The sequence below is a fragment of the Chinchilla lanigera genome, unplaced genomic scaffold (assembly GCF_000276665.1).
Source record: "Chinchilla lanigera isolate Chin_1 unplaced genomic scaffold, ChiLan1.0 scaffold00043, whole genome shotgun sequence".
Taxonomy (NCBI): Eukaryota; Metazoa; Chordata; class Mammalia; order Rodentia; family Chinchillidae; genus Chinchilla; species Chinchilla lanigera.
Window position 1 is genome coordinate 6,361,419 of NW_004955444.1, and position 23,454 is coordinate 6,384,872.

The window sequence follows — 23,454 nt, forward strand, 5'->3', positions numbered from 1 at the left end:
AGATATCACATAGAAATAAACCAGTCCAAATATGATATGCAATGGGAGAGATATCACATAGAAATAAACCAGTCCAAATATGATATGCAATGGGAAAGATATCGCAAGGACAAAGGTGGTATAGCATTCTATGCCAAAGATACTTTAGAAAGGGTGGTGGCTGTGGAGCCAGAACTGCTTGCGTTTGAATCTTATGTCCTCTACTAACTTGGAGTGTGACCTTGGGCAGTCACTTAACTTCCCTTCACTTTGGTAAAGAGGTAAGGGGTGATAACGCTTACCCTCACTTAGGAGTAATAGTATTCCCAGTATTAGTATGAGGGCCCTGGAGGTTAATACATGCCAAGTGCTCAGGGAAATGCCTAGGGTGCAGCATTAAAGTTGTTAAATGCTTGGGGTGTGGGGAGGGATGTTTGGTTGGGTTCATTTTTGGCGATGAGGACTGAGCCATTGAACCGAGGGCCTTCCACATGCTAACCACGCACACGCCGAGCGTGTGCTCTACCACTGACCTACGCGCCCAGCTCCGAAGTTATTTTTCTCTTGCTTTGTGCTGTTCTTTCTCCTTCCTAGACTTCTCTCCCTTGGTATCTCATCCATAATGATATTGTATTACGTTACTGATATTATATTAATTTTATAATTTACATACTATTACTATAATGCCAATCTTGTCCATCTTCTCCGTCTTTCAGTTTGTCCGGTTTCACTACTTCATCACCATCTTTTTATCCCACACTGCCAGTTTTAAACACAAACGGCAAAGCATTTCACTCCGAGGCAGAATCACTGGAAGGGCACAATCTGTATTTCACGGCGCATCCCTGGGGGTGCCTGGAACTGACCGGAAGAAACTACCACAAGCCAGACTCAAAAAGTTGGGAAGGAGAAAGAGAAGGTCCCTCCCACACAAAACAGCCTGAAAGAACCCTTGCCTGATAGGGTCTCCCACCCACAAGCAGCCAGACCCCTCCTTCCCCGGTGAGCGAAGCAAAGGCAAAGCAGGCATCTTCCCCTTCTCCCATCTGCCGCATGGGTGACCCTCTAAGGTACTGGGACCTCTCTGCAAAACCCCGTGCACTATCTATCCGGGGAGGAGGAGGAACATCCCCACCTAGTCACCCACTGCCAGCATTCTGCCCCACCCCGACACTTCAGGGCAGCCACACCTGATCCTGACCCTCCCTGTACCCAAGGCCCCCCAGGGCCAGAGGGTGGGAATGCGGAGGACGGTGCCAGGCAGGACCCTGTGTGTGCAGGGGGAGTGAGTGACAGGGGCCCAAGAACCACGGAGCAGGAAAGGCGAGTATGCACCCACCGCCCCACCAGACTTCACTTACGGACACACACTCAAAAAAGCATTAAGAATTTCCAGACTATGATCATAGCGTGTTTTTGAAAGGTAAAACGGGGTATGTGTATAACAAGTGGTAAGATTATGGGTAGTTTTTATTTTATTTTTGCTTGGCCATATTTTCTAAATATCATATTCTAAAGATGTGTGACTTTTGTAACAACAACAGAAAGGAGAGTTATTTTGAAAATAGCTATGTATGGCATTTACAAATTTGAGTCTCAGGCTTCAAGGGTCTCTTGATACGTCAGTGCTTCTTAAATCGGAATGTCCTGAGCTCTTGGCCCGCATACTCGGCTGCCAGATGGACATGTTTGTTTGAGTGCTCCCAAATTGCCTTGAGCTCAACATGCCCAAACCGGAATTGGTAATCTTTCTCTTTAAAATCTGCGCCTTTTGGGGACCGAGAGGTGGAGGGAGAGGGGAGAGGTGGGAGGGGAGGAGGACGAGAAAGGAATTAAGATGTGCTATGTCCATGTACGTGAGGAATGGAATCATTATGCACTGCACGCGTGTGCTAACACATCATCTCAAACAGTGGTGCTCTCAGATGTCCGGTCACCAGCCCTCACGTGGCTCTTGATTGGGCTCAGTCTTTGTCTGACACATAAAGCAGTCAGTACGTCCTCCCCATTCGGCTTCCCAATTTCGCCTCCTCCTCCTCCTCCTCCCGGCTCCTTGGGAGGCCATCTTTGTCCAGCCCTCAGCGTCCCTCACACAAGCTCCCGGCTCTGCCTCCTCCACCCAGGTCTCCTGCCCCAGCCAACCCGCTACCCTTAAAGAATGGAAGTGTCGGCGGGCTATCTCTGCCCACTTACTGCCGAATACCAGCCAGTGTTTCGTGCACGACTTACATGTTCACCCTATCCTCTTCGTTAGGCTCATTTCCAGCAATTCCCCAAAGCACATTCTGTTCCAGCTTAAAAAAAAACAAACCTTTAAATAGCCACACTCTTGTGGCTAGATGTGTTTGCATACACTGCCTCTTCACCAGGGCATGCTCTTCCCCTGACTCTGATGTCCTCAGATCCAAGACTAATCAAATGCCTTATGAAGACTTATCTGAGTTATCCTATGACGGTGAATAACCATAGAATTAAAACTAAGAGCTGCCAGACATGGTCGCACATGCCTGTAATACCAGTATTCAGGAGGATGAGGCAGGAGGTTCTTGAGCTCAAGGCCAGTCTGGACTATATACCCAGATCCTGTCTCAAAAAAGAAAAAAGGGCCAGGGATTTAGCTCAGCGGCACAAGTACCTGCTTGCCAAGCGCAAGGTCCGGAGTTTGATTCCTGGTACCAAAAAAAAAGACTAATAACCTAAAATTTCATCAGTATTTATTACATTCTATTATAGATTTTGTTTCCATGACTGTCTTTTCTAGAGAGTGACTTTCTGAGGAAGAAGGCCCTACCGTCCATCTTTGGATGGGGAGTTAGCTTCACGCCTCTGTCCACAGTGACAAAGCCTAGAAGGAAGTCAGGCAGGGCGAGCTACAGGGCAGAACCTAAAGCATGACTTGCCCAAATCAAGTTCAGCAAATATTTGCTAGAAGAAAGGGCAGGGAGAAGAAACAGGCAAGCTAGGGTTGACCGTGACACACCTTAGCTCTCGAATGAAGTGAAACTTTGAAATGAAAACGCAATCCCACAGAGATTTTGTAAAACAATTATACGAGAGAAATGAACAATTTTTTTGAAAATCACTGGCAGGAGATTTTGTTTTTTGAACAGGAAGCAGGGCACAGTGGAAGAGCCACGTGTTATGAGTCAGAGGCTGTGATATCACTACTCTTCCAAACGACCTTGGACACGTTACTGACTGACTGACTGACCGCAGGAATCACTTTCCTCAACTGTATAAATAACAGAACTTGAAAATCAGGAACAAAAGAATTCTTACCCCAGCACTGTGCCAAGCTGTTTGTTTACATAGATTCAAATTTAATCCTGAAAACCAGTTTCGTTGTCCCCATTTTACAGAGGAGAAAAATGGGATGAGAGAAGTTAAATACATTCCCAGGGACAGGGGAACACTGAGACACAAACTTAGGCCTTTGAACAACTGAGTCCAGACTCAGACACAACGCCTGCTGCCTAGCTTGTATCTGTCTCAGTGGGAGCCACACAGGTCAGAAACGTAGGGGGAAGGCAGGCAGGACATGCATCAGAAAACTCGGTCTGCCCGCTAGCAGCAGAGTATAAACTTTTCTGCTGTGAATTTGTACATTATATTTCTCTCCTTCCATTAACTCTCTACCTTTATTTCCCTTCCCCTGCCTCCTAACCCCAATTTGGATGATCAAACTCAGGAGCATTCTGAGCTGTAACCCCCAGCCCATGTCATTCACGTATGTATATGAGTTTGTTTGTTTGTTTTGTGTTTTGAGACAGGGTCTCACTAAGTTGCCCGGATGAAACTTGAACTTGTAGTCTGCTTGCTTCGGTGTGCCTGAGTCCTGGGATTACAAGCACGCACCACCATGCCAGGATTTATTTCCCATTTTTCCCCAATTGTAATTTTCTTCGATCGCTAATTAAATGTATGCATATAAACTACCTAATATTCTATTTTAAACAAGGTAGAGCACAAGTTAATAGTGAATAGTTATATGGGAAAACAAACTGCAATCATAATTTAATTTTTATTTTATTTTATTTTATTTAGTTTTGCAGAGCTGGGGATCAAACACAGGGCCTCATGCACGCTACACAAGCACCCTACCACCGAGCTACATGCCCAGCCCAATGACTTTTAAAAGTTAATAAAACAATTACATGAAAGTTTTCCTTTGTTTTGTAGTAGCAAGTATTGAACCCTGGTCCTCTTACATAAATTATAAATTTATAATGCTAAATGCTAACAAGAGAGAAATTAAACTATTATATATTGCTTGTTGTACCATATATAAATAGGTACAAAGCTGTAAAAAAGCATTTTGGCATTATGCAAACAAGAACACAAATATATCTTAAAAAATTGCTTAATCCCAAAAATCTTCTTGAGGGACCAGGGATATAGCTCAGTGGCACAAGCACCTGCCTGGTGAGCATAAGGTTTGATTCCTGATAACAACAACAACAAAAAAAAAAAAAACAGAATATAAATTCTCCCAAAAATCTCCTTGGGAGTTATCCATAACTTTTTCTTGCAAGCATGAAAATATTCAAATCTAAGATGTAAAAACAATTACAAATAGAAATATATTTATCATAATATTATAAATACACCATAATGAAAGGCACACTCACTCAGGGGATGTCTTATAGTGTAAGGTACACACCTTGATTTCTGAACCACATGGAAAATCTATTCAGAGTCAAATAAATTAATTTTTAGGAAGAAAATAAAAACATAGTACGTATAGCTAAATCTATTTAAAACTAACTCTTAAAAAAACACAAGAAGAAAACACCAGCCAGGCCCCACATGGTGGCGCACACCTGTAATCCCAGCACTCAGGAAGCTGAGGCAGGAGGATCATTGTGAGTTCAAGACCAGCCTGGGGTACAAAGTGAGATCAAGGCCAGCCTGAACTGTTTAGTGAGACCCTGTCTCAAAAAGACATTAAAAGAAAAAAAAAAAAAAAAAGCACTATTGTGGCACACACCTATAATCCCTGCACTCAGGAGGCTGAGGCAGGATGATTGCCATGAGTTAGAGGCCACCTTGGGCTACACAGTGAGTTAAAGGCTCATGAGACCCTGTCTCAAAAAAGAAGAAAAATACTCCAAAATGATTTTAGAAATATAACTCTATGTCTTTCTACTGTCTATATTTTCAATTTTTAGAAATGTGACAATGTAATATTTATATACAACCTTTCAAAGTATTTAAATATTAGTTTTTAAATTATTAAGAACAAACTTAGAGGTTTGTATTAAATGACTTTTAAGCTTCTAAACTCTGAATTCTATGATTCTGTGAATAATTTCAGAGTAGAAATAAAGAGAGGGTATTAAAGAAACCAGTTCTGCATGAAAAATTGAGTGAGTTCCTTGCAAAATAATGTTTAGAAAAAGGCACCCATAACAAAAGAAAGAAAAAGTCGTCCTTAATCAAGAGTCAATATAAAATATTCATCTGGACAAAGTAAACATTTTAACATTCCTTCAAACACACTCGTAAATTGTCATCGTAATCACAATTCAGGAACAAGTGTCTCTGGGTGTGGTGGTAAGCCCAGCTCTTGGGAGGCTGAAGCAGGGGGATTGCCTTGAATTTAAGGCCAGCCTGAAATACATAGCGAGACCCCATCTCAAAACACCAAAAAAAATTTTTAAATAAAAAGGAACATAGCTGTAAAATGTTTAACTATTTTCATTTTTTGGTACCAGGAATCTAACTCAGGGCCTCACACTTGCCAGGCAGGTGCTGCACTGCTGAGCTGCATCCCCAGCCCTTAAAACATTTAAGCTGGTAAGAGTAAAACGTTAGCTGGAAATGAAGAACTATAATCAGGAAAGGGACTTCGTATTTTCAATGTATTTAATTTTATAACATTCTCATAAAGAATTATTTTCCCCTCTCTGAGTAATATGAACAGAATGCTTACCTCCTTTCAGCGCCCGGCAGAAAGAATACGTGTCGTCGTATCCACTGCAAATGACTTCTTTGCGTTCTGGCAGAGTCATGGAGTTGAAAGATATGTACAGGTTGAAGTACAACTTCCTTAAGTCCCTTCCTGAGAAAGGAAACACTGCGTTAGCCCCCAACTGAGAGATCCTCCTATAAAGATTAACATCTGTGAACCCTTCATATGCACCCTGTGCTTTTCCTACGTCTTCATTTCAGTCCTCACAGCTCTCCAGGAGGTGGATGCTATTGTTCTTGTTCTGTAGATGAGAAAGCTGCAGCTTAAGGTGGGCATCTTTGCAGCCAAAGAGAATGTTCCACAGTAACATTTTTATGCCTAAAAATAGAGTAAACGTCATAACCTGATGGAGAAAACTATCAAACAAAATTTTCAGTGTTAGTTCTGCTGGAAAATCCAAAGGAGAAAAAAGAAGTACGGATAATCAACTCATGTCAACTTTTTTTTTGAGGCAGGGTCTCACTAGGTAGCCCAAGCTGACCTTGAACCCACAGCGATCCCCCTGCCTCAGCCTCCTGAGTGCTGGGATTATAGGCATGCGCCACCTTGCCTGATTTATGCCAACTTTTTAGAGGTCTTGATAAAATATTTGAAGACTGGATCTTTCAATTACAAATTAAATATATGGGTGTTTTAAATATCTTCATGATCTCCCTATTGTCAGGTAACATGGAAAATTCCAGTAGGTCATATGCTTTCTTCAGTTCTTCCAAGTTATTCAATTGGCACAAACTGAGAAAATAAATACAACCTTTTTAAAATGAAAGCAATTGTTGTAACCACTGTCCCATTGAAAATGTTTTCCTAATAAGGTCACCATGAATCTTTCAGTCAAGGTCCGAAGACAACGCTCCCGTCTTTCCCAGACTGAGCTGTGCTTACAGAACTGCCAGCTTGCTTTCTACTCCGGGAGGCAGGTGCCACCGCATCCTTCTAGTTGCGCTCCAGCCCCTCTGACTTCCCCGCAGCGTGTGTCACCGTATCTTCTGTCTAAGGCGCATCTCCGGGTCTCCTCAGTTTTCACTCCGCAAGCTTTCCCTGACGTTCAGCATCACGTAAGGGAATACTCTGGAAATCGTCATCTTTAGATCTTCAGTTCCGACCTTTCTCCTGAGAACGGTACTTATCCAAGTACTCTTTCAACATCTCTGCTCAACAGTTGCTTCATTACCTCACACCGCAGATCCGGAACTGGCTTCCTCATGTCATCATGAATTGGCACTGGAATCCCCCTGCTGGGGGCAAATCTTACCAGCCTCCCTCTTGGCCCTCAGAACTCGGCGTCCGATGTTCCATCAAACATCCTCACGTGTCTCTGCGCCTGTTTCCAGGGTAGGGTGGAGAGAAGACCATCATGGGGCTCGTGTCTAACAGTGGTCCCAGGGCCCACTCCCTGGGCTTGGGCCTGCACCTGTCCAAGAGCAAGGCTGCGTGTGGAAGTGCAGGAGCTGTCCTCACCACGGATCTTGGGAGGCAACACACGCAGAGCAGAACCGCTGCACCGCCTCATCACAGTGCTGAGCAAAGGAACTTCTTCCGTTTCTTCGCGGAGCCCAGCACAATTCTGATCTCCGAAGATCGAAGGAGTGAAGTCCTGCTTTGACATCTCAGTGGCTTCTATCTTGAGAAGCTCTTGACCCCGGACATCCTGTGGTCCTGTTAGGCAATGAACAACCGTAGCCTTGAGCAACCCTTTCGTAGCTTAGCAGGACGCCCCGGTGGACGCTGAAGAGAGGAGAACGCGGTGGTCCTCACGCGATAACAAGGAGACGACTCTTGAGCTCACCTAGGACGGCTCTAGGAACTTCCAGAAACGACCTTGAGCGGGGCTCGCGATACAGCTGTTGTAAGAATTTAAGCAGAAGTAAGGCCATAAGAGGAAGGCTGATTTCTATGAATGTGAGGCCCACACTTTATACTGACATTATAGTAAATTCCAGGAAAGCGCAGGTCTCAACTGCAAAGTGTTAACTTTACAATGATTTGTTTTATGCCATATTTAGTAAAGGGTTGAAGTATTTTGCGGTGTGTCACTCAGACCTCTCCTCAGAAGAAGCGGTGGTGAGGAGGGCAGTTGGCCGACAGCCTGCAGGCGCCATACCCTGAGGTCCAGCCCTCAGCCCCGGCCACACTCCCACACGTCCCCAGGACTCTCGTGTAAAGCAGTCTTCGCTTGGGGCTCGCCGTTGACATAGCTGAGAACACTGCGTCTTGGTCTGAAGATTACCCTGCCTAATTCTCCTTTTCCCCTTTCACTCTTTCTCTTTTCTCTCTTTCTTTTTTTTTTTCTTTTTTTCTTCTTATTATTTGTTTCATTTCGTTTTGTCTCGTTTTTTGAGTACTAAGAATTGAACTCCAGGCCTTCAGGCTGAGCCACATCCCCAGTCCCTCATTTATTTTTTATTCGGAGGCAGGGTCGTTTCTCAGCTACTTTGGCTGGAGGTGAACTTGCGGTCCTTCTTATCCAGCCTTCCAGAGACTGGGATGACAGGCATGTGTCCCCTCACCATCCAGCTGGCCAGGAATTTTCGGGGGTGTGGTCTTTTTTTTATTGGTACATTTTAGATATACAGAATGCTACCATTCCTTGGAGATAGGGTCTTGCTGTGTTGCCCAGACTAATCTCAAACCCCTGGGCTCAAGCAGTCCTCTTGCCTCAGCCTCCTGAATAGCTGAAACTAAAAGCAAGCGTCACTTACCCCCCCCCTTTCACTTTTCAAAGTTATCAGAACTGCAATCCAACCTGAATACTATGTCTCCTCTGACTTCCTCTTTCCTTTAGTTTACAAGCATTTGGCCCAATAAAAATCTAGCCTATCTGGTCACTTCTTGGGATCTGTCTTTCAGAGACTGCTAAGTGTGCCATATAGTTTTACTGTTTGGGCCTGGAAGAGTATCACCTGCTTCCTGTGAGGACAAGGGATTCACCTGAAGGTAAGCAATTCATCATTTGCTGTGTAACTCTTCACTTATGACAAGCATACCAACTAGCTCAGAAAACAGAAGCTGGGAAAAAGGAAATGACAGGGCCTTAGCTTGTCGAAACTTTGGGTTGTTTCTTTTACTTTTGGTGAAGAAGGTGAAGCAAACGGACTTGATCATGCTTCTCTCTAAACTACCGTTTATGCCCAACTGCTGTCATTTTATTTACACCACGTTATCTGCAGATCCATCTCTCCTACTGCACTGACAGATTCTTACAGGCAAAGAGAATATCTTACCAATGAGTTCACAGTGCCTATCACAATACTTGAAATACGCTAAGACTTTACTACTTTTTTTCAGTGCAAGGTGTTATACCCAGGGCTTTCAGCACATCAGGAAAGCACTTTAATACCCAGGTACACCCACAGCCCCAAGTATTCTTTTTTTTTTTTTTTTTTTTGGTTTTTCTCCGGTACTGGGAACCGTACTCACAACCTTACGCTTGCCAGGCAGGCGCTTTTGCCGCTGAGCTAAATCCCCAGCGCCCCCCCCCCAAGTATTCTTTAATGAATAAATCAACACAAAGATAAAGTATCAAAATACTAGTCGAACAATTAGATTCAGAAAAAAAAACCCAAGTTTATTGTTCATTATTCTCTAGTTCTCGGCTACTTTTTCTTTTTATAAGCTGGAGAACTAAAGTCAGGAATGAAGGGGCAAATGTTTCTTTAAGTTCATTTATATAAAAGTACTTTATAAAGTATAAAACAAGCTCCAGATCTAAGATGTAGATGGTGATGATGATGATAAAGGTTAGAATTAGTTTCCCGAGAGCCCAGAACTTATAAGAAAATCAACAAAGAACGCTGACAAGTAGGAGAGGATGAAGGTTTGGTGTTTGTATAGACACTAAAAGCACCACCACTTCCACTAATTTCTACTATGCTGACAATAAGGAATCATATAGAATAAAAATAAGATAAAACACAGTCACAAAACACATTGCCTTTTTAAATCCCTTCATCACAATGTTTTTTTCTAAACAGGTCATCTTTAAGAGAAAAAAGATCTGGCTGGATCACACACAGATCTTTGACTGGTGAAAAACAAATATTATTAACCGGCTGAATACTAATGGTTGGATACAGCTGAATACAAAGGAGGTACATGTGAGATTGCTGGAAATCTCAGGAGATTTCCAATCCTACACACATGTCGTTGTGTAATCCCCTCCTCAAGGGTGTGAACAGACCTAGTGACTTCCTCCTACAGTAGAGGTGACAGAGTGTCACTTCCACGGTTAGGCTACTTCCATCCTGCTACCTGATGTCCTGCCTCCCGGCTGTGATGAAGCCATGCTGCACAGGCCCATGTGGTAAGAACCAAGGATGGCCCACAGACAGTATCTGGGAGCTGAACACTGTTGAAAACCACACAAACTTAAAAGTAAATTCCTCCCGAGCCTTCAGAGTCCAGTCCGGGTCAACATCTTGACTGTAACCTTACTGGAAGCCCTGCAGCTGGCACAAATAAACTATACCCAGACTACCAACCTGGAAAGACTATGGGTAATAAGTGTGTTTTGTGTTAAACCACTAACACTGTGGTAATTTGTTGCATAGCAACAATAGAGAATAATTAAATTTGGAACACAATTATTTATTTTTTGTATTTCTTTTCTTTTTTATTTATTTATTTATTTATTTATTTGTCTTTTTGAGAAGGAACTCGCTGTGCAGTTCAGACTGACCTTGAGCTCACTTTGTAGCCCAGGCTGGCCTCGAACTCACTATGATTCTCCTGCCTCAGCCTTCCAAGTGCTGGGATTACAGGCGTGAGCCGGCTATTTTTTTTATTTCTTGAACCCTTAAATTGATCTACAGAAGCAAGAATTTTATTTATTTATTTATTTATTTATTTGTTTATTTTTGGCTTTTTGACACAGGGTCTCACTATGCAGTTCAGGCTGGCCTTGAGCTCACTTTGTAGCCGAGGCTGGCCTCAAACTTGCAATGATCCTCCTGCCTCAGCCTCCCAAGTGCAGGGATTATAGGCATGCGCCACCATGCCTGGCAGAAAAAAGAATTGTACTTACTTGGTATGAAGAAAATATTCAGAGTTCCAGATGATCCCTTCAATGTTAAACAGGGTGTAACATTAATTGAAATAGGGACTTCCTTGTTACCTAAAGGAAATAAAGACAACATGAATAAATTGTTATAAATCACTTCAAATAAGTATAGTACTCTGAATACTAGACCCAAAAGATTACTTTTAAAGTTATATAAATAGAACAACTAGGAGTGGTTATAAATGTCTCTTCAGAGGAGTAACATCACCAACATGGTAGAGCAGGAGGTTCTAGATTTACCTCTATAAACTCAACTATTCATGGTCAAATTTCATTTGTGAAAATTAGGCCCTAATTGAAAGGTCCTTTCACCCAGGAAAATGCAAAATCAGACCCACTAAAGCCACTGTGGTGGAATCACAAGAGGCCTAGAATAGCAAAAGCAATCCTGGGCAACAAAGCAAAGGCAGGAGGCATCACAATTCCTGACTTGAAATTATACTACAAAGCTACTATGATAAAAACAGCATGGTACTAGCAAAAAAACAGACCTAAAGATCAGTGGAACAGATCAGAAGATGCAGACACAGCTACAAACACACTCAGTCACTTATCTTTGACAAAGGAGCCAAACACCTTCACTGGAAGAAAGATAGCCTCTTTAATAAATGGTGCTGGAAAAACTGGCTTTGCACATGCCAAAGATTAAAATTGGACCCGTATCTTTCACCATGCACTAAATTGAAATTGAAATGGCTCGAAGATCTAAATATTAAGACAGAAACATTAAATCTGCTGGAAGATAGAATAGATAAAACTCTTGAAGACACGGGTGTATGTAAAGACCTTAGGAGTAAAGTCCTGATCACACAGGAACTGTCACGAAGAACCAACAGCTGGGATCTCGCCTTATTAAAAACTTTTGCACAGCTACAGAAGCCACCAACAGAGTGAAGAGACGACCCACAGTGTGGGAGAAAATGTTTCCCAGCTGTTCCTCGGACAAAGGATTACTATCGAGAACATGCAAGGAGCTCAACTAAAATCAGACCTCCCAAACTTAAAGACCCAATCGAAAAACGGCATCTGAGGTGAATACACACTTCTCAGATGAAGAAGTAGAAATGGCAAATAAATATATGAAAAAATGTTCAGCATCACTGGTTATTCAAGAGATGCCAATTAAAACAACGCTGAGATTCCATCTCACCCCAGAAAGAACGGCTATTGTGAAACCAACCAATAGCAAGCACTGGAGGGGCTGTGGGGGAAAAGGAACCCTTCTCCACTGTTGTTGGGAGTGTAGGCTGGTGCAGTCACTGTGGAAATCAGTGTGGAGATTCCTGAAAAAACTAGGATCAGAGCTCTAATTTGACCCAGCTATTCCCCTTCTAGATATCTTCCCAGAAGAATTAAAAACATCATACCACATAAATATATGTATGCATATATATCCATTTTTGGTTTGGGACTTTAAATTTGGGAGGCCTGACTTTTTTAGTTCCTTATTTGTTCTCGATAGTAGTCCTTTGTCTGAGGAACAGCTGGAAAACATTTTTTTCCCAATTGTAGGTTGTCTCTTCACTCTGCTGGTGTTTTCTCTTGCTGTGCAAAAGTTTTTTAATAAACCCATGTTTATAGCAGCCCTATTTGTAATAGCTAAATATTGGAAACAACCCAAATGTCCATCAGCCAAGAAATGGATAGCCGGGCATGGTGGCACATGCCTGTAATCCCAGAACTTGGGAGGCTGAGGCAAGAGGATTGTTGCAAGCTCTAGACCAACCTGGGTTACAAAGGGATCTCAAGGCCAGCCTGAACTGCAGAGTTAGACCTTGTCTCAAAAAAAAAGACCAAAAAAAAAAAAAAAGAAAAGAAAAGAAATGGATAAAAAAGATGTAGTTGTTTTATACAATGGAGTACTACTCAGCCATAAAGAAGGATAAACTAGAGACTTTTATAGGTAAATGGATGCAACCCGAGACCATACTCACAAGTGAAATACATCAGACCCACATATGTAAACATTGTATTGTCTCCCTAGTGTGAGAGGCTGAATGATAAATATGACCCAAAATGTACAATAGATAATGTGAAATGGGAACAAACCGTTCAAAAGGAAAGAGAAACTGGGGTGGGGGAAAGGAGGAAAGCAGGAAGAGAAAAGAAAAAAGAGAGAGAGAGAAGTTAGTTACAATAGTTACACTACTAATTTCTCTTAGTTCATTAAAAAGAAAGGTTTGTGCTAATATTGTTTGGAAAATTAAATGCCTATACCTTGTACTCTGCATAGCTAATTTAAAGATAACAATACGCAATGTATTAACCGCTGTTACTCTCCTATTATCATGTTTTGAATTTTTTTCCTTTTAAAATAAAATTGTAAAAAAACACTATGGAAATCTGGGCATGGTGGCGCACACCTATAATCCCAGCACTCGGGAGGCTGAGGCAGGAGGATCATTGTGAGTTCGAGGCCAGCCTGGGCTACAGAGTGAGCTGAAGGCCAGCCTGAACTGCACAGCAAGACCCCATCTCAAAAAGACCAAAAAAAAGCACTGTGGAGTCTTAGGACGCCCTCCCTCCGGGGTTCCTTACCTGAGTAGAGCACCATACAACTAAGAGGAGGCAACCTAGCACCCAGCTTCACATGGAGGTGGGAAAAAACTGGTTTGCATGACCAGTGTCCAGCTCTTCCGAGAGTGCTCCCCAGAGGACTGGATTCCGGCTTGCCTGTCTTGGAGCTGTGATAGATCCATCTGCTACAGTCCCGCTAATAGGGGAGAGTGAAGCCCGTGGGATGGGATGGAAGACATGACTGATCTTCCCTTCTGCTCATCATAGAGTGACAGATGAAAAATAATCCCAGCTGTCAATTTCCCCTAAAGGAGGGAAAGCGCTGATCCATGAATCCAGCACTCAGACTTCTCTGCAGCTCCCCGCAAAACCAGTGTCTGTCTCTCTCGTCCTGGAGTTCTGATGGATCTGGCATAGTCTACCCACCCGGGTAGAAAGAGACAGCTGCCTGGGCTGATTCACGCTATAACTCCCGGCTCAACGCAGAGTGAGCAGAGGAAAGCTGCAACTGCATGCTCCTCTAAGGGGAGAGAGAAAGAGAGAGAGAGAGAGAGAGAGAGGAGGGGCCCCGGAATCTCTGAGAAAGAGCTTCGTGAAGGCCTTCTCCTATGTAAGCCCAGCTCAGGAAGACTGACAGTGCCTGGTTTTTCTAACATGCAGACACCAACACAAAAAGTCAAAGAAAACGAAAACCAGGCAAAGATGTTCCAAACACGGGACCTGAGACAAGTGTGAATAACTAACCCCAAAGAAATGAGTCATATGATTCATCTGATGAAGAATTAAAAATAATTCTCATAAAGATGTCCGCTGAAGCTAAGAGAACAATGCAGAACAAAGTGGGAATTTCAACAAGTGAAAGAAAATATGGAAAAGTACCACACAAGAACCACAAAACTGAAGAACATAATAACTAAACTGAAAAATTCACCAGAGAGATTCTATGACAGGAAGGAGACTGGAAAGGGAGGGGAATAAAAACAGAATTAAGATGTGCTGGGTACATATACCAACTCCCCATAAGCAGTGTAATCATTATGTACTGAACACTTGTACTAATAAAAATAAACACTGAAAAAACAATAAGATAAAAGATTTATGTCAAGTAGTAATTCTGTCAGACTTCTACAGTTTCTTCTATTCAACAGTATTATACTTTAATTTCTGGTCCCTGCTTGTTCAATGTGGTTATAAGGTAAAGCTTAAGTCAGTGACTTGCTAATGTTCTTGTCCTCTTTCCTATAGTATCAAAAGATGATGGTTCATTAAACAATAAAGCTCATCTTCCTTCATCTCCTTCAGATCAGTCAAGGTGAGACGTTTGATCCCTGGTCAAGCAGGATCGGCACCTTCCGCAGCCTGGAGCTGTTATAAGAAGAGAGACCCTTGGTCCTTCTGCACCCACTCTGAAGGAGGAACTGAAGACCGGGAGCAGAGGATGCACTTGGATAGAAGAAGGAAGGTAGGCAGACAGGAGGCAGGAAAAGTCCTAACTAAAGAAATTATGCTTTTGGGGCTGGGGCTGGAGCTCAGTGGTAGAGCTCTTGCCTTGCATGCACAAGGCCCTGGGTTCGATCCCCAGCACCACGTACATAAAATAACTAATAATAATAATAAATTAATTTTTAAAAATAAATTATGCTTTCAAGAAAACTGAAACTCCAGGACACCATCATCAGTACCCATGGCTATCCAAAGCAGTGCTCCTTCGGTTTATGTTTTTTCTTCTCTTCCAGGCTGATCACACACAAATTCCTTAAGGACACTGTAAGTGCATAAATTGGCTTAGCTGCGAAAGTGAAGAGCAAGAACCTGAATTTAAGATAAACAAACAGGTTGACTGCATATATATCAGACCACTTAATATCAGTATGAAATATCAGAACATTTAAATATATAAAGCAAATGTTGACAAAACTAAAAGGAAAAAGAAGACAGCAATATAAATACTGAGTTACTTCAATACACTACTTACCATAATGGACAGAACATATAGACAGAGGATCAATAAAGAAACAAGAATTGAATAATGCAATAGACTAACTGGAATATATATATATCACATTTCCCCCCTTAGCAACAGAACATACATTCTCCTAAATTAAGCACAGATCTTACCCCAGAATGGGTCACATTTTAGATGACAAAATAAGTCCTAACAAATTTGAAAAAGCTAAAGTGACACCAACTATTTTTATGACCACAAGTGAATGAAAGTAGAAACAACAGCAACTGGAGAATTCTCAAACGCATGGAAATCACACAGCACTCTCCGAGCAACCGTCGGACGAAAGAAGAGATGAAAGGCAGAGAGCACTCAAGACGAATAAAAAGTACCAAAACTTACGAAGAGCAACACACGCGCCGCAGTGAGCACAAAAAGGAAGCTGAGAGTGCCGAGTACCTATGTTTAAAGGCAGAGGGCAGGGTTTACAGCTTAGCGGTAGAACGCACACTTAGCTTATTCAAGACCCTGGGTTCAACCCCCAGCACCAAAGGAAAATAAAGAGAACAGAGAAATCTCATATAAACAACCTAGCTTTGCACTTGAAGGAACAAGAAAATGAAAACAAAATAAATCAAAATAGTTGAAATAAATAAATATTAGAGCAGCAATAAATGAAATAGAAAATCGATAGGAAAAATCAACAAAACAAAGTTGATTTATTTGAAAACAAATTTGACAAATTTTATTTACAAAGTAAATAAAATCAAATACTGCAGCAAAAAGACAGAAACTCTCAGTGAGTGGATGAATGTGTCAATAAGTTAACAAAGAAAGCTTCCTAGAAGAGAGCTTCACTAGGGCAGTAAACAAAATCAGGGAAATCACTGAGGACAAGAGACAGACTACACTGATCTTGTTTGAATTTTCCCCAAGGTGGGCAATTTAATTGCAATTAATGTTAACATTTGTCATTCTATGAATTGAGCTTTTCTCCCATGAAATTATCATAGAGTGAGATATATGTATAAGCATTTTACCTAGTTATGAACATTCATAAACATGTACACAAGAGATGTGTATTCCTGCATGGTTTGATTAAGGAAAAGTCAGAAGTTATTGGATAAATATATTACTGTACACCTATTAATAGAAGTACTATTCAGTCATTAAAAATGAATTTGAAGCTGAGCATGGTGGCACACACTTGTAATCCCAACACTTAGGAGGCTGAAGCAGGAGGATTGCCATGGGTTCAAGACCAGTCTGAACTACATAATGAGTTCAAAACCAGCTTGAATTAGGGTGAGACCATATCTCAAAAAAAAAAAAAAAAACAGAAAAAAAAAAAAAAGCCAGGGGCAATGGCACATGCCTGTAAGTCCAGCACTTGGGAGGTTGAAGCAGGAGGATCAGCATGGGTTCAAGCCTGAGCTACATAATGAGTTCTAGGCCAGCCTGATTGTCAGAGAGAGACCCTGTCTCAAAAAACAAAACAAAACAAAAACAGGAAAAAAATAAAAAAAGAAAAACAAGTGAATTTGAATCTGGGGCAGTAGCATTACTCAAGGGGCTGAAGTAGAAGGCTCATTTGAGCCCAGGGCTTTGAGAACAACCTAAGAAAAATAAACCCTATCCCTCCACAAAAAAATAAATAAATAAAAGGGCTGGGGATATAGCTCAGTGACATAAGTGCCTGCCTGGCAAGTGCAAGGTCCTGAGTTCATCTCCCAGTACCAAAAAAAAAGAACTTTTTAGGGATGGCATGTCATTCAGTGGTGGAATGTGTGCTTGGTGTGCATGAGACCCTGGAATCAAGCACCACCAAAAGAAAAATAAGGGAATTTGTAGAATATTTAATGACATAGATGTGTATGGTCTCTAAGTTTTTCTTTCTACCAAGCTTTTTAAAAGCTGGTTGCCAACAATACATACACTATGATTCTTTCTTTCTTTCTCTCTTTCTTTCTTTTCTTTCTTTCTTTCTTTCTTTCTTTCTTTCTTTCTTTCTTTCTTTCTTTCTTCTTTTTCTCCTGATACTGAGAAGAGAACTGAACCCAGGGCCTTTGCACTGATCTGCATGCACCCCAGACTTTTTTTAAAGATGGGGTCTCTCTCAACTACTAAGTTGCCCAGACTAGGACCAAACTTTGATCCTCTTGCCTTATCCTCCCGAGGGTAGGATTACAGGCATACACCATCATGCCCAGCTATTTTCTTCTTTTTTAATCTATATTTCCAAAGGACATTAGGGCCGGGCATGGTAGTACAGGCCTGTAATCTCAGCATTCAGGAGGCTGAGACAGGAGGATCATTGCAAGTTCAAGGCCAGCCTAGGCTACAAAGTGAGCTTGCACTGCACAAGGAGACCCTGTCTCAAAAAGACCAAAAAAAAAAAAAAAAAAGTTATTAGGAAGAAAAGATTTCTTATGGTATTGAAATGCAGGTACTATCATAGTGTGCCCACTATAATGTACATCTTCTTTATCAGCCATTTGCTTGTAGAAAATCACCAAAGCAAACAGACCACAACTAACACAGAAGGTGAGAACCAATGGAAAGTATTAACATACTAAGTCCCCAGAGCTATGCTGCAAGCCATACCAAGATTTCCCATTGAGATGTTAGTAAGAATTGCCTCCTCAGTATTTTATAGCCATGAGGAGGAGGCCAAGGAGAGAAAACAAATGGACCAAGAAAAAACAGCTGCCTTTGCTGCAGCACTAAGAGAAACAGACCCTAAGTCTGATTCTCGGGGCCCCAAGAAGAACTCGTTGACTACATTTATCTACTACCACTGTCAAAAGCCAGGCCACCTCAAGAGGAACTGCCCTAAGAAGCCCCCTGGGCCATGCCCTGACTGTAAAGGTGACCACTAGAGGTCAGACTGCCCTCTGAAATGGAGGCCCCAGAGCTCAGACCCCTCCAATTAGACAAATATTTAGAAAGCTGGTCCAACAGGAATGAAGAGGCCCAGGGCATACTCTGCCTTCTCCCTCTGGCCAGACCATTACCTTCCAGGAGGAGCCCCATGTAATCATGACTATAGAGGAAAAAGTAAACAGCCTATTGTTGGACACTGGTGCTAGTCTCTCGGTCCTTCTTTTCAATCCTGGTCTTCCTTCCAGCCATCACACCTCAGTGAAAGGAGTCACTGGTGATGAAGTCATCAGCTATTTTTCATAACACTTAGGCTGTAACTACTTGTTAGATCTTCCTTGCATATCTTTGTTTTCCTGAGAAACCACTTTGAAGATACCACCATGTATTACAGCAGCCACTGATAATTTCCTACCAATCTGTCCATAACTCTGTAATGTTTCTATTGTTCCTATGCTGTATCATAAATGGATGTATGCTTATTACTATATGTTTTCAACAACGACCATTGAGAATAGTCAATGATTATTTAGTTGATCACTCATGTATAGCTCTATTGTTTTCCCTAGAAACCACTTTGAAGAAACCAAAGTACAGTACAACAACCATTGATAATTTCCTACCATTTTTGTCTGTAACTCACTATTATTTGTCTATTTGTTTTCCTGAGAAACTACCTTGAAGATACCAATAGGTAAAATAACAACCATTGATAATGTCCTACCACTTTGTAATTTGGTAAATTCCTCTATTACTATGTTATCCTTCCTTTACTCTTTTAAATAAATAAATAAATAAAAAAGAATTCCCATTAAGGCTTCCACATGTTTGAAGTTGGTCTGATTATAATGACCACAACCATCCAACCCAATTAGACAAATATTTAGAAAGCCCTATGGCTTCTCAGTGTCTGACCAGACATCAGAGTACGAGATAGAGGGTGGCAGATTAAAAAAAATATGTAAGACTTGGGCCAGGCATGGTAGTGCACACTTGTAATCCCAGCACTCGGGAGGCTGAGGCAGGAGAATTGTTGTGAGTTCAAGACTAGCCTGTGCTACAAAGTGAGCTCAAGGCCAGCCTGAACTACATAGTGAGACCCTGTCTCAAAAAGTCAAAAAAAAAAAATATGTAAGACTTGGGCTGGAGGCCTAGCTCACCGGTAGAGCACTTGCCTAGCATGCATGGAGCCTTGGATTCAATCCCCAGTACCACAAAATAGCAATATCAGCAAAAAGAGTGGCATGTGTGTGTGTGTGTGCATGTGTGTGACTGTGTATATGACAGGATGTACATCAGGAAGCCTGTGGTTTTCTGGGAAAAGAAGATCCACACTGTTATGGTTTGTGTATGGGTGTCCCCCCAAAGCCTCATGTGGCCATGGGGCAGGCTTTTAGAGTTTGATTGACTATGGGTGTGAGAGCTACACCCGCCCTGGGGTGGATAGTTTGCATATGTAAGGGAGAGGAAGAGGCTGCTTGCCGCCATTCCTCCCTTTTAGTGATTGTTGCTTTGCTGTGTTCTGCCGCCATGAGCTGTAGCCCTCTGCCATGTGCCACTCTGCCTCGGAACCAGCCAAGTATGGACTGAAACCTCCACAAACTGTAAGCGAAATAAACCTTTCCTTCCTTAATTTTGGGCGTCAGGTATTTTGTCCCAGCAATGAGAGGAAAGTAACCAAGACACATACATATAAAATAATTGTTCTAGGTATTAAAAGAACAAAACTGAGCAAAACAGTCACAGGCCCTACACGTGAGTGACACACGTCCCAGTCAGAAAATCCTACAGGATAACTGGACAGATGAGCTTGTCAGCAGGTGCAGTGGTGTGTGCCTGTCCTCCTAGCCACTCAGGAGCCTGAAGCAGGATTGCAAGTTTAAGGCCAGCCTGGGCAACCTTGTTTCAAAATTAAAATACATAATTGTTTAAGAGGGTCTGTAGCTTGGTGGTAGAGCACTTGCCTACCAGGCACGAAGCCCTGGTTTCAATCCCCAGTGCTGCAACAACAAGAGTGAGCAGGCGGCGGGGTGGAGGACCAGACGTGAAGTTGACAGGGAGCTTCAACTCCATTATGCAGTATGTGACAGAAAGGAGCCGACCCTTTGGACAACAGGGGACAGCATTTTAATCAAAAGGACTCAGGCTGGGTGTGGTGGGGGACACCTGTAATCCCAGCACTCAGGAGGCTGAGGCAGGAGGATCATTGCAAGTTCGAGGCCAGCCTGGGCTTCAAAGTGAGCTCAAGGCCAGTCTGAACTGCATAGTGAGACCCTGTCACATGAAGACAAAAAAAAAAAAAAAAAAGGACTCAGGAGTAAGGATACATTAAGATGACATGACATCTTTTGTTTGTTTGGTTTTTGTTCCGGTACCGGGAATCAAACTTACAACCTTGCACTTGCCAGGCAGACGCTGTGCCGCTGAGCTAAACCCCCAGCCCCATGACATCTTCTATACAGGCAAACTCATGGTGAGGGAAACTAGAGCAGCGGTTACTGGCAGTGGGAAGAGAGAAACTGCCATGATCTGAGTATGGCTTATCCCCACCAAAGCTATGCCAAGGCTTTATTCCTCCGTGCAGTAGCCCTGGGAGGTAGGGCCGCGTAGGTGGTGTCTGGAAAGATTACTGTCGCGCGGCAAGAGTGAGTCCCTGCTCTGGGGGACTTGGTTTGGCTGCTGGGAGAGCACGTTGTTGAAAAGCAAGTTTTTCCCTCATATTTGATCTCAGCACACGCCGGCTGTGCTCCAGGCTTTTCTGCACACGGAGCAGTACGGGCCCTCGACAGAGGCCAAATAGATGCACCTGCTCCGTCTTGAACTTTCAGCTGCCAGCACTGTGAGCTAAATAAACCTTTATTCTTTAAAAATTACCCAGGCCCAGGCATTCCGTTATGGCAAGAGAAAATAGACTAACACACAGATTTATTGCTGAGTGGGTAGAGGTTGTTCGGAAAAAGTTCTGGAAATGGATAATGGTGGCGGTTGCACAGCATTGTGACTGTCCTTAATGCCATTGAAAGTACTCTTTAGCCAGGCATGGTGTGCACGCCTGTAATCCCAGCACTCAGGAGGCTGAGGCAGGAGGATCATTGCGAGTTTGAGAACAGCCTGGGCTACAAAGTGAGCTCAAGGCCAGCCTGAACTGCATAGCGAGACCTTGTCTCAAAAAGACAAAAAAATTTTTTAAAAAATGAAAGTACACTTTCACACGGTTAAAAGGGTACTTCTGCGTGTTGTGTTGATTAGAACGCATGCAACAATAACCCAGAAAAGGCAGGGAGTGGGAATGAAAAATAGGGATGGGGGAAATCACAGGACTCAGACCAGCAGGTGGGGACCAGCTTAGGAGTCTTGGAGGCCTCTGTGTAGAGTTGAAATTTCACTCTAATTGCAAGGAAAAGCCACTGGACAAATGAAACAGGGAGAGTCCCTATGTCTAACTTTTTTTTTTTTTTTTTTTTGTCTTTTTATGACAAGTTCTCACTCTGTAGTTCAAGCTGGCCTGGAGCTCACTTTGTAGCCCAGGCTGGTCCCAAACCTGCAACGATCCTCCTGCCTCAGCCTCCCGAGTGCTGGGATTACAGGTGTGCACCACCACACCAGGCTATCTTATTTATATTTTTTAAAAGATCTCTCTGGAACAAACTGTACAGAGGCAGGAACTGAAGGAGCAAGAGGACAGTTGAAGAAGTTTTCATAGGCCAGAGGGGAGATGAAGGTAGCACAAGTGGCAACAAAGGACGACAAGAACCAGTTGGAGCCAGAGCTGGGGATGCAGCTCAGTAGTGGAGCACTTGCCTTGCATGTGAAAGGCCCTGGGTTCAATGCTATCACACAGAAAAATGGATATCAAAAATATTATGGAGAAAAAACTAGAACTGAGTGATACAGTAAGTTGGATGTGGTAGATGAGGGGGAAAGAGAATTAAGGAGATCCCTAGTTTGGGGCCCAAGGAATTAAATGGATGGTGAAATGGAAAGGGTTTAGAAAGAAAGAGGCTTGCTTTTTTTTGGCGGGGGGGGGGGGTGGGGGGCGGGTTGAGACAGGGTTTTGCTATGCAGCCCAGGCTGGCCTCGGACTTGAAGCAATCCTCCTGCCTCGGCCTCTCAAGTGCTGGGATTACAAGTGTGCAACAACATGCCCAGCAAGGAGTTTTAGAAAGGTGTGATTTCTAATCCAGGTGGCTATTAGATTTCTCAGTGGCAAGAGCCAGGCATAGTGGTGCATCCCTGTAATCCCAGCGCTTGGGAGGCTGAGAGAGGAAGATTGTTGAGAGTTCGAGACCAGGCTGGGCTACAAAGTGAACTCAAGACCAGCCTGAACTGCATAGCGAGACCCTGCCTCAAAAGGACAAAAAAAGAAGAAATGTAGCACTAGACTTTTCAAGGGCCATAGTGAGTTTGTAGAACAAATGAATGACTTGTGGGGAGGTGTAGTTATCCCTCCCACTAAGCATAAGTGAAATAGATGTCAGACTTTCCTTGAGAGCAGGCTACTCCTTACATAACCTCTGCTTTCTCAGTTCTCCCTAGCAAAATGATTACGCCTGACGTCTGTTCAGGAAAGTCCTGAAACTGAATTTCACTCAGGTGACTGGGCTGGAACCTATAGGGCAGACTGGACTTTGGATAGACCTCAAAGGATTAGCAAGAAACCAGGATGGATGTGGCTATTTCAGGTCAAGGACAGCAGGCACACAACTGGAAGGCCCATGAAGAAAAGCAGACACACAGTCGGAAGGCTGACACGCCTGGGGCGGAGGATACACCAGATGCCCAGACCCGTGCACGGGGAGCGAGGGAGATTATATGCTGAAACACCCAACCCCGCTCATTCATGTTAACACTCTGTCCTCCGCTACTTCGGAGAGGGACTGCACTTTGAGATGGACGCCTGAGCAGGACGTCTGAGTTAACATGCGCATGTATGGGGGGCCCCACCCAGTCGGAGTCCTGTCTCCTCTCTCTCCCTCTCCCTCTTCTCTTCCCCTCCCCTCCTTCCTCCCGTTCCTCTCTTTTCTTCTCTTCCTCCCTCCCTCCCTCTCTCTCTCTCTTTCTCTCTCTCTCTCTCTCTCTCTCTCTCTCTCTCTCTCTCTCTCTCTC

The 23,454-nt window shown here is 43.0% G+C and overlaps 1 protein-coding gene and 1 long non-coding RNA gene across 2 annotated transcripts in view; one reads left to right on the forward strand and one right to left on the reverse strand.

The window, feature by feature from the left end:
- The window catches only part of Ly96 (lymphocyte antigen 96), a 31,230-nt gene that overhangs the window by 5,298 nt on the left and 2,478 nt on the right, over window positions 1–23,454 (reverse strand). Inside the window, exons 2-3 of the mRNA XM_005392077.2 lie at window positions 10,971–11,060; window positions 5,912–6,040 (exon numbers count right to left, since the gene is read on the reverse strand). Coding sequence (XP_005392134.1) covers window positions 5,912–6,040; window positions 10,971–11,060 — 219 coding nt within the window. The remainder of the gene's footprint in view (window positions 1–5,911; window positions 6,041–10,970; window positions 11,061–23,454) is intronic.
- Window positions 7,726–10,575, forward strand: LOC106149375. The gene is made up of 3 exons (XR_001235522.1): window positions 7,726–7,814; window positions 8,798–8,884; window positions 9,922–10,575. It is a non-coding gene; the product is annotated as an uncharacterized LOC106149375 (long non-coding RNA).